General features: G+C 43.3%; 1 protein-coding gene across 5 annotated transcripts in view; it reads right to left on the reverse strand.

The window, feature by feature from the left end:
- Positions 1-311: 311 nt before the first annotated feature.
- The window catches only part of FYCO1 (FYVE and coiled-coil domain autophagy adaptor 1), a 248,169-nt gene continuing 236,451 nt past the window's right edge, over positions 312-12,029 (reverse strand). For all 5 annotated transcript variants that reach the window (XM_033930418.1, XM_033930420.1, XM_033930417.1 and 2 more), the window contains 4 exons: positions 8,237-8,332; positions 7,120-7,330; positions 6,005-6,114; positions 312-1,644 (listed from right to left, as the gene is read on the reverse strand). In XM_033930418.1, the coding sequence (XP_033786309.1) occupies positions 1,569-1,644; positions 6,005-6,114; positions 7,120-7,330; positions 8,237-8,332 (493 nt within the window). In that variant the 3' untranslated portion in view covers positions 312-1,568. The remainder of the gene's footprint in view (positions 1,645-6,004; positions 6,115-7,119; positions 7,331-8,236; positions 8,333-12,029) is intronic.

The following is a 12,029-nucleotide window of genomic DNA, read 5'->3' on the forward strand; positions in this document are numbered from 1 at the left end:
AAGGGAGATATGATTAAAGTCTACAAAATCCTGAGTGGTATAGAACGGGTACAATATTTACAAAGAGTAGGGGACACTCAATGAAGTTACAGAGTAACACTTTTAAAACCAAAAGGAGGAAATATTTTTTCACTCAGATTATAGTTAAGCTCTGGAACACAGAGGATGTAGTAAGAGCGGTTAACATTGCTAGTTTTTAAGGTTTGGACAAGTTCCTGGAGGAAAAATTCATAGTCTGTTATTGAGACAGACATGGGGGAAGCCAATGCTTGCCCTGGGATTGGTAGCATGTAATATTGCTACAATTTGGGTTTTTTGCCAGGTACTTGAGACCTGGATTGGCCAACGTGAAGGCAGGCTACTGGGCTAGATGGACCATTGATTTGATCCAGTAAGGCTATTCTTATGTTCTTTCTTGAATTCAGATACAGTTTTTATCTCCACCGGGAGGCCGTTCCATGCATTCACTACCCTTTCCATGGAAAAGTATATTTTGAGGATTGTAAACTCCATAGAGTAGAAACTGTCCATTGTCCCCTTCTTTCTATAACAGGTCAACTAAAGTTAGGTGTCAATTAAGCATATAAGTTATAGAATACTAGCACTTAAGCATGAGACTGTTACAGTTCCACGTGTAATGCTAATTGAGCACTATGCCGGTGATCGAGGCAGACAACGTGCCAGACTTTAAGAATAAATGGGATACCCATGTGGGATCCCTACGAGGGTCACGATAAGGAAATTGGGTCATTAGGGCATAGACAGGGGGTGGGTAAGCAGAGTGGGCAGACTTGATGGGCTGTAGACCTTTACTGCCATCATCTTCTATGTTTCTATTCTATAATTATAGCATACAACTCGCTTAATTCACACTGGAAAGGGGAAGCTGCATGGGTGGGGCACATGCAGGTCCCATATTTACACACATAATTAACAGAATTCTGTAAATTATGCGCTAAAGTGCCGCATTTAGGTGCACGCATTAGCCTACTAGTGACATGGCATATGTGGGCGTGCCTAAAGATTGGCGCATCAATGCTTAAGATTGATTAGGGTAGCGGAATCTGGGCGCTGAGATACTGTTACAGAATTAGTGGCTTGCGCACTGTATCATGGCATCTAATTTTCGGCGACCTTCATAGAATGGCCCTCATGCACGTGTCTGTAGTGTGCTATTTACATTTTGCATAATCTACAAGTGATTAATAATAAAAATAATAATTATAATAATAACAGAGTACAGACGTTCCTTTTCTACATAGCTTTGAATATAAAGCAAACTTAACTCAAGCGACTTTCTACCTGGATTGAAAAGCTGTAGTTATGCCAGCAAGAGTTCCCAAAGCCTGGGACATTGTATCGGTAGCAGATCAAAGCATGGCTTTAAACGGTCTGTACATGGTACAGAACGGTTAGTGTTCCTACAACCTAAAGTCTCTCAGTGTATATAAATAAAATATGGCTGTTGTAAATATTGCATAGTATTCCAATTGCGTGCTTGTCATTTTTAGTGCATGCATATTATAGTGTTTTCTGAAAAGCACAATAGAAAAAAATATATCTTCAGACTAAAGAAGATCGCTCCCGTCATACACCACAGGCCGTTCGACTGTCAGATGATAAAGCACCTTTTTCGAGATGAACCTGCACAAAAGAAAGCAGAAAGAAACAGCAGGTTAATATCAAAACTGAAAACAACAGAATTATGGCTGAATCACCACCGCCGATTTCTGCTTGACTAGTAACACAGATGCTAAGTATTATAACTGGAACGTTAAAAGGCCCAATTCATCACTCCTCCCTCTGTTAATTTATAGATAATGTTATTTGGATTTAGGGCTTAATTAACCCAAACACAGAGATGCCTATTTACTACGCTGCACTAAGCAGGTAAGGTGAATTAGTATATGGCAACCGTGCAGTGGGTTGATTGCATGTGTATTTCCACATTTGCTGCCTAACTGCCCAACTGTTAACGGAGCCAGTGACATGAAGCAGTTACAACTTCTTAGAGTGTGGTGCAGTGATTAGAACTACAGCCTCAGCACCCTGAGGTTGTGGGTTCAAACCCCGCACTGCTCCTTGTGACTGTCACTTAATCCTCCACTGCCCCGTTAGATAGATTGTGAGTCCACCGGGACAGATAGGGGAAAATGCTTGAAGTCCCTGTATGTAAACTGCTTTGAGTGAGGTGGTATACAAGTCCTAATCCCTTTCCCTTTAACAGGTGCAACTAACTGCATCACATTATCTGCCATACAATTTGGGAGGGGTGGGGAAATTCTATAACAGGATGCCTTCAATTAAGTGTCCCAAGGGGGGTAGGGGTGATAGAAACTCCATTCTATAATGGAAACTAGGTGCCTAGGCTCCATTAAAAAATAGTATCTTAACGTGGTATCAGCGCACCTAACATTTAAACACCCGCAGCTACACTAGCCATAGAGGTATGGGTAAGGGTAAAGCATTTGATAATACCACCTTTCTGTGGAACAACCAAAGTGTTTTGCACATTTCCCTGAATTCTATCAATGGCACTAAAAATTGGATGTGTGCCCAATTTGCATGCAAACTTTAATTGAAAAATGAGCCAATTAGCTCAAGAATTGGGCTCTAACAATGGGGGCTTAATAGAATCAATCAGGATTTACATCAGGGTTTAGTTTAGTCTGGGGTGTAGAGGAAGAAGTTTGTAAATCCTGGAATTTGGCTGTGTTGTTGCGTGGGGGGAGGGTGGAGGGAGAGGATTTAACATAAAACTTATATAAAGTGAGTTAAACTGAGCTTTGTTTTTGTAAGTCTATACCAGTGGTTGGCAAACTGCGGCTCTTTAGCCACTTGAGTGCGGCTCGCGGCTCGTCTAGAGCAGGGGTGCCCAACCTGCTTCCCTTCCCTTCTCATTGCCCTCCCCCAAGCCACCGCCATTGGGGAACAGGCCGCCACTGCCGCAGGGGAATAGGCTGCCACCACTGCCATCGGGGAATAGGCTGCTACCGCCGCCATCGGGGAACAGGCTGCCGCCGAGTTCTGAGCTCTCCCTGCTTCCCTTCCCCGTAATGAGGAGTGCGGGGCCAACCAACTTTCGCCACCCGACGTCAATTCTGATGTCGGAGAGGAAGTTCTGCGGCAGCCTATTTCCTGGCGGCACTGGTAGCATTTTCCCCAATGGCAATGGCTTGGAGGAGGGCAGGGAGGGAGAAAGAAAGAAAGGAGGGGACAGGGAAACAGAAAGAAAGAAGGGAGACAGGACACAGACAGAAAGGGGGCATGGAGAAAGAAAGACAGACATGGAGCATGGGAGCATGGAAGGAGAAAGACAGACATGGAGCATGGGAGCATGGAGAGAGAAAGACAGAAAGAAAGAAAGGGGGCATGGAGAGAGAAAGAAAGAAAAAGTTGAGGGAGGGAATGAGGTCTGGAGGAGAGGAAGCATACAGGATTTTGAAAGAAGGGAAGAAATATTGGATGCATAGTCAGAAGAATAAAGTGCAACCAGAGACTCATGAAATCACCAGACAACAAAGGTAGGAAAAATGATTTTATTTTCAATTTAGTAATCAAAATGTGTTCGTTTTGAGAATTTATATCTGCTGTCTATATTTTGCACTATGGCTCCTTTTTACTAAACCGCAATAGCTGTGTTTAGCGAAGGGAGCCTATGAGCATCGAGAGCAGCGCAGGGCATTCAGCGCAGCTCCCTGCGCTAAAAACCACTATCGTGGTTTAGTAAAAAGGGAGGGGGTATATTTGTCTATTTTTGTATAGTTGTTACTGAGGTGACATTGCATAAAGTCTTGACCTATTTGAAAAAAATCTCAGAATATAAATGATAATTAACATTTTCTTTGTGTACAGTGTGCTTTGTGTTTTTAAAAATTTTATTGTTGGTAGATCATTTTGACTTAGCCACGAAGGTAAGGGAGAGGGAGGGAGGGGAGCTGCTGAAAGACATCTAGTAATCCTTGTAGGCTTGACTGTGCAGGGAATTATTTTTGTAAAATCATGTTTTGTTATGTGACTGGCATTATTTAGACTTTAATTCCTATGAATGAATAGAATGAAAATGATATAAAATTGCTTCCTTGTTTTTATTTATTTATTTATTGAAGGGCAGTGGAGAGAGTGTGGGCTGAGGATGCTGAAGGGAAATGGGGGAAGAGAGAGTGGGGAGAAGATGGTGATTTATAAATTGACAATTGTACAGAATATTGTTTCTTTTTATACTTTAATATAATAAGTTCAGTATAAAACTATTCAAGGCTTGTGTGGATAGGATCAGGTAGTTTGTGGGGATGGGGACAGAGCTCATGGGGACAGGGCGGGGACAGAAACAAATTTTTTCCCTGTGTCATTTTCTAGGCTCTGCCACGAATCGATTTCAACTACGTGCGGGTGAGCAGGGTGTCAGTTGGGTTGATGTAGCCATTGTAGCGCAAGCGGGCACAGGGTATGGCTCTCAAAAAAAAATCTTAATCGTTACACTGCTGATTTTGGCTCTTTCGATTAATGAGTTTGCCTAGGTCTACACTGGTCTACACTGTTCGTTATGTTATTCAGTAAGTGTGCTATATTTTTGGGATGTGTGGCTATAAGAGATATGTTCGTGATTTGTTCCCAATATTGTACCCTGTTGTTTCCCCGAAAATAAGCCCTAGCATGATTTTTAAAGGCGCTCCTAATAAGCCCTAATTAAGATCAACTCCCAAAGCCTCCCCTCCACCCAGAATGTCCTTGACACTCCCTAACTCCATCTCTGACACTAGCGCTGACCGATTCGCCAAAAAAATCAAACTCGTCAATTCAGTGACCCCCCACCCCAGTAAGACTGACATACCTCCGTTCCAAGGCCTCCTAAAGCAGCAGCAGTGGCAGTGCTCTGAACTGGCTGCTTAATGGCCTTCCCTGCTGGGGCCTTCCCTCTGCCGTGTCATGGTGGGATGGTCAGTGGGACTCTGCTGCACAGGGGGATGGGAGGGAGGGATAGGAAGATACTGCAGAGGGAAGACCCGGCCATGGCGGGGAAGACCGCAAACCAGCCCATTCATAGCGCTGCCGCTGCTGCTGTTTTTGGAGGCCTCAGAGTGGAGGTATGTCAGTCTCATGGTGGGAGGATCGGTAGGTTTCTGCTACACAGGGGGATGGGAGGGATAGATAGAAAGATGCTGCACAAGGGGATGGGTGAGAGGGGAGGAAAGATGCTGCACATGGTGGAGGGGAGGGGAGAAAGGAAAGAGGAAGAATTGGGGTGGAAGAGAGGTAGGGAGAGATGATTGTTGTACATGAAAAGAAAATAAGGCATCCCCTGAAAATAAGCACTAATGTGTTTTTTGGACCCAAAATTAATATAAGACAGTGCCTTATTTTCAGGGAAACAAGTTAATATTCATGCTGCACTTGTTTCAGTAAAAGACCTTGTTAAATTTAAAAAGAAACCAAAAAAAAAACACCCTGCCTAACTAATTAACCTGGTTAAAATTTCCTGGTGCTAAATTACCCAATTTTCAAAAATAGAATAACCTATTGCCAGATTTCCAACCTTCTGCAGGCAGTCAACCATTTTTCACCCCTGTCTCCTTTACAGAAGGCTCTTCAATGTGCAAAAATCCCCTTAGGAGTAGAAGTCAATACTGAAAGTCAGAATCAACTCCTCAGCTCGATATTAAATAATATGTAGGAACGATACTAAAAAATAAAAACTTAGGAAAATGCACACTAACCCACCCCGTCCCCTTTTTTCAAAGCCGTGCTAGTGACTGCTGCTGTGATAACTGCCTCGGAACCCATAGAGATTTAGGGCCCCCTTTACTAAGTGGTGATAGCGTTTTCGCGGCTAGAACTAACTCTTCAGCATTTTGCTGGTTTCCAATTTAGTGTTTTTTTAAGTTGGTGGTGGAAGGTTCATCGTCTTTCCTACTTATTATTTAATATCGAGTTGAGGAGTCGATTCTTCCTCTATCCCAGGTGACATTTCTTTCCCTCCCTGGGCCACTTGATGTGCACTTACCTGGAGAAAGTATTGTCAAATATCAAAGTGTAAATGCCAGTATTTCTGACTTTCAGCTGCCCTCTGATGATTTCCTTGTGGGAATTACACCGTGTCATAGGAATAAGAACCTGTAAAGATGAGGAGAAAAAAATACCTACTTTTTGGTTCTGCTCTATAAGGCTGAGGTTTCCATTGTTGGTTTTAACTTTTTATAAAATATCTATCAGCGTATAACAGCATTCCAACTTAAACGGTTTATTAATAGGTGGTTTTGGATTTACAGTGCTTTGTTTTCTAGTGCAGTATAACGTAACACTGATAAGGGGTTAAGTTTCACACGGCAGGGTCCAGTGCACAGTAGTACCTGAGTACCTGGAGAACTAGGTTTGATTCCCACTGCAGCTCCCTGTGGCTCTGGCAAGTCAATTAACCCTCCATTGCCCCAAAATTAGTACCTGTATATAATACGTATATTAGGGTTACCATATGGCTCCAGAAAAAGGAGGACAGATTGAGACATCCAGGTTTTACTTCCATTGCTTATTCAGATACGGCAGCACATATCAGCTATTCCCCCGATGTGTGATGCCGTATCTAAATAAGTTAGACCACTGGGGGCCAGAACGTGAGAAAAATGAATGGAGTGGAACAAAGAGGTACAAAAATCTTATTACCTCACATAACCAAGAACACAGTTCATCAGAAAAAGCAGTTACTGGCAGAGAGAAAAACTTGAAAGAATATTACCCCTGATGTAGCCCTGTTTTGGGTGAAATGTGGCCCGCATCAGATATTTTTAAAGGATTTTGTCAATAAAGCTCTGATTATTAAAGTATTGGGATCTGCTTCATGTTTTTACGAATGGATAAATAATTTCCATGCAACCTTAAGTAAGCAGGTTGATTGGAAGCTCTGATAAAAGGCACTTATGTGGGGGCTTGAATGCATACTTTTCTCTCAGCGCAGACTTTCTTAAAGTGATAGTGCCTTGAGTAATGAGCTGTATATGGGGGAAATAGAACTGCCACATAGTGAGGAGTCCTTCTCTATGGCTTGCGGGAGCTTGGATTTTAAGGTAGAAAAGTTACTGCATTTGACCCCCAGGAAACAGTATAGTCCAATACCAACCTTACCTTGCACTGGTCAAGAAGGGCATCTTCAGATTCCTGGTAGACAACACTGAAGGATATGCTCTTTGTGTCAGAAGAAAACAACCAGCTAACTGTAATGCCCACCTCAGCCACCGTTAGGCAGATAGTGCTATAGGTGCCAGATCTGATGAACAGCTCCCTGTTGCTATCCCCAAAATTTGAAATGTCTTCCAGAGTGAGAGGCAGTCTTAACCTGTACAGAACATGGAGCAGTACTTCAAAAGCATAACAGAACAACTTTTTTAAAGGTAACATAGTAAATGACGGCAGATAAAGACATGAACAGTCCATCCAGTCTGCCCATAAGTTATACCCATTAAAAAATACATGATTAAATTAGCTTGTCTCTTCTTTGATATTTCTGGGCCGTAGACTGTAAAGTCTGGTATTGTCCTAAGTTCCAAATGCTGAAGTTGCCCACTCCAGCCTACCCAACCATCCCGTTGTTTGCAGGATATCTACCGTAAAGTCTGGCCAGTAACATCCTCATGTTCCATATTAGCGGAGTTCCCATTGATGCCCTCCCCAGCCCTTCATACACCGAATCATCATATATGGGACACAGACCGTGCAGGTCTGTCCAATACCGGCCTTAGTTCTTTAATTTACATCCTTCGTTTTCTAATTAGAGATCCTCTATTTTTATCCCACACTTTTTTGAATTCCAGACAATGATGAACCGACAAAGAGAAAGAACAGGAAGAAAGCTGGTGTGAAACCACCACTGATTTTGGGTCAAAGAGGCAAACAGCGAGAAAGAGGGGAGAGAAAGATTGTGCAATGAAAAAAACAGAAATAAGAAAAGGGGATCAGACAGAAAGTATACCTAGGAATGCAGGGTTCAGTGTTACTGTTTGTTGAAAGGGCTCAGGAATGTTTCTGGAAATCTTCCAAATATGTACTCATAGGTATACGCAGGCACTTCCTGCGTGTTGTCACCACCTGATGCCTGCACCTTCACCAGATCCCTGCATACATAGTTTATGGGTGCACACCTTGCTATGGATTTGAAGGCTTTTACTCCCTGTATAAACTAAAACATATCCGTCTTACTCAATAGTGCCTGAAAGAGTTCACCGATTGTACTAAGTGCACTCACGTCAGTTCTCCAGACTTCAACAGGCATATTTCATTCTCTTGTGTGCCTTGGAAATCCTCCGAGTCATCAGGAAACAGTGAATTAAATGAGTTATTCCTGTAATAGACAAGTATGATGATTTGTGCTATGTCATACTATCTACAACCATATGAAAAGAGTAGTTAAATCATCATGGGACTTTTTTTTTTTAACTAAAGAGCGTTAATCACTTAGGACCATATTCTTTAAACGGTGTCCCAATTGAAGGCAGTGGTAGGCATCCTACTGCTGTCTAACCAGTTAATTGGGATGCATGTTTTCTTTAAAAAAAAAAAAAAACACCCGAGGCAGGCTGCCTACACTGTAGGTGTCTGTCGTGGGTGCAGGGAGGAGCCTAGGTACGCTTAAGCTCACCCAAGGCTAGGCGTGGGCATGGTTTCACCCGGAAGTGGCCTTAGGCGAACTTAAGCAGCCCTAGGTGCTGGCCTATATTTCAAATAGTTGTGGCTGCTAAAATGATCGTAGCAAGAAAATCTCCTTGCTGCAATCAGCTGAGTGCCCATGGCAGGGAACCCCTGAACCCCACTGCAAGTCAGCCAGCTAGAGGGATGCCCACTCCCTCTTGCCAGCAGCCCCCCAAACCCACCACCCACCAAAGCCTACCCAGACCCCTCCATACCTTTAAAAGCAAGGCCGGCCAGAGGGATGTCTACTCCCTCTAGCCGGCAAGCCTGCCTCTTCAGAATGGTGGGCCTTCCCCTTCCGGTGCATCCTGGAATGGCCTAAGGGGAGGGGCCTAAGACCCTGATTGGCCCAGGCGCCATAGAAGGGGCTTTAGGCACCTGGACCAACCAGAATCTTAGGCCTCCTTCCCAGTGCATTCTGGGATACACTGGGAGTGGCCTAAGACTCCGATTAGCCAGATCCCTAATGCCACTCCCATGGGCATGGCTTTAGGTATCTGGCCAATCAGAGTCTTAGGCCTGTTGACTAACACCTTTTGGTTTTTACAGCCCCTGATGCAATCCTTATGAGGGTGAAATATGGCTGAGTCGAACTTTTAATTATTTATGCATTCATGATTTTATGTGGTGAATAAATTTTGCATTGGAGTTTTGGATCTCTATTCTAATCTACTGGTTTTTTGAATCCTGGATCTTATGGATTGCTGCCCGTTTGTTTTCTTGCACATTAAATGCAACCTCCCTTTTACACTTTAGGAATTCCACAACTACTATGGTCACTGGAGAGAAGTGGTCTCAAACTCAAACCCTTTACAGGGCCACATTTTGGATTTGTAGGTACTTGGAGGGCCGCAGAAAAAATAGTTAATGTCTTATTAAAGAAATGACAATTTTGCATGAGGTATAACTCTTTATAGTGTATAAATCTTTCCTTTTGGCTAAGTCTTAATAATAATATAGTAATTTATAGCTAAAGAGACATATGATCAAGAAACTGTTTTATTTTACTTTTGTGATTATGATAAACATACTGAGGGTCTCAAAATAGTACCTGGCGGGTCGCATGTGGCCCCCGGGCCACATGTTTGAGACCACTGCTGTAGAGCAGGGGTTCTCTCCCAAGTCCTTGTGACATACTCAGCCAGTGAGGTTGTTAGGATATCCACAATGAATACGCATGAGAGAAATAAGCATGCACTACCTCCACTGTATGCATACCTATCTGGTGCATATTCCTTTCAGGTTTCCTGAAAACCTGATTCGCTACCTGTGTCCTGAGGTTTGGCTTGAGAATCACTACTGCAGAGGAAGGTAATGTGATCTGTAGGTCACTGAGATGGCTTTCATTGAGACTGGAGGTGCACAGGTGTCTCCTTCTTGGTAGGTGGAGAAATGAGGGAGGGAGGCCTGGAATAAATGGCCATAAGATCTCGGGAAGTGAAAATTGGTTGTGGTCCCTGTAGCAACTATTTTCACTTTAACAATAACAGGTTAAAAATGTCACTCATTTTTACAGCTGAGAGGGAAGAGATTGAAGAAAAGAAAGAGGAAGCTGAGGAAGAGTAGGAATACACAGGGGAGGAAGAAGAGACTGAAGAGGAGGCATATGAGATGGCAGCTAGAGAAGCAACCCCAAGCATGCTTGCACTGGAGCCAGTGATCCCAGAGGAGGGCGAAGCAGGAGGGCCCCCACCCCTGGAAGCCATCCTGCAGGGGAAGGGGAGAAGAAGGATGAGCAGGATGTACAATAACTGGGCACAATCTTTCCTCTACAGGGGGAGCAGCTATAGGGGGAAGATGACAATCTTCCTGCACTTGAGGACACATCAGACCCTGTTCCACATTGCCTCTTAAAGCTGCTGTCCACATAAGACCAAGCTATTATAATCGCTGAGGCCCATGTGGGTGACCATGAGGCTCAGAAGGCAGGGTTGTTCTATGAGGTCCAGCAGCAATTCAGGCCCCTCAAGCAGGACCTACTGCTAGACTTCACAAACCTACTTTGGATCCTAGGCCTCTTTGTCACCCAGATGGAAGCCAGAAACATGGTGAAGGACCAGGATGTGATGTCATAAGGAAGCTGAGATTGGCACGAGCAGCAGGTGGAAAATGCTGTTTGCACTGGCAAACATTTCAAGAGGTACACGGGGTGGGGGGATGCATGGCATGGAGGGGAAGAGCAGGGGGGGCTCATGGTGGCTCGGCGATGCCGGGCACCACCATCCTGGGTGCCAACCTCCCTTGCAATGCCACTGGGCATACTGCAAGGCTACATTGCCACCCCATAGCTGTGTATATGATGCAGACATGTTGCAAAGCTGCCTTTGGCCCAGGGACCTTCTCTCCCTGTGAAGAATATTATGAGGAGGCAAATCCCTAGGGAGATGGTGACATTCTTCTGCCAATAGGACAATGAATCACAAGAAAGTCACAGTGCTTTGGAACTCCCTCCTATTATATCTGTGTACAGAAAAATCTCTTAAATCATTTAAATCACACTTGAAAGCCTATTATTTCAAACTGGCATTTGACCTTAGTTCTTACCACTTGTTTAGTTCTTCCTTTACTTTCTTCTTTTCGCATTTTTAACCTACCCTCTTGTTCTTACGCTATTTGTTCTTACTTCTTGATATTGTAAACCTTTCCTGCCCTTGTCATTTTCGGCCTCTTTTACTAAGCCGCACAGAAACAGCCCCAAAACCCTTTAATTCTCTATGGGCTTCGGGGCCGTTAGCGCAGAGCTGCCACTAGCGCAGCTTTGTAAAAGAGGCCGTTTGTGTCTAGTATTGTTAATTGTACCGGGTACATTCTCCTGTTGTGTTTTATTTTATCGATTTTAATTATTTCCCATTTTTATTTTTTTTTTCTCTATTGTTAACCAGAAATAAAATTGTATCTATCCATCATATGTCCTTATACAAGAATTCCATCTAGCCCACAAACGTGAGAGAAAGTTTTCACATTTTCAAAGAAGCAAAGAAGAAAAGGAAGATCTAGGACATTACATCCTAAAATCTTAAGCACTGATATCACAATTTAAGTCCCCTTAGAAATCAAAAAATAAACAAGTCAGATCTTACTTCTCATTAACCTGCAGAAATAATTCTAGTTGTGTTGGATCTCCCCAAATATAATCCTTATTTTGCACATGCAGCACACATTTGCAGGGAAATTTCAAAAAGAATGTAGTGCCTAGACCCACTGCTCTTGGTTTCAAAGCTCCTGAGCTGTGTGGGTCTAGCCACATCAGGGAAAATCATAACTCACCATCTTTCTTTTAGCACTATACTTCTCACGTAAATACATCCATACTACCCGTGATCTTTCTAAGATGCTATACACAGCCCACA

This window comes from Geotrypetes seraphini, chromosome 2 (genome assembly GCF_902459505.1).
Source record: "Geotrypetes seraphini chromosome 2, aGeoSer1.1, whole genome shotgun sequence".
Classification (NCBI taxonomy): Eukaryota; Metazoa; Chordata; class Amphibia; order Gymnophiona; family Dermophiidae; genus Geotrypetes; species Geotrypetes seraphini.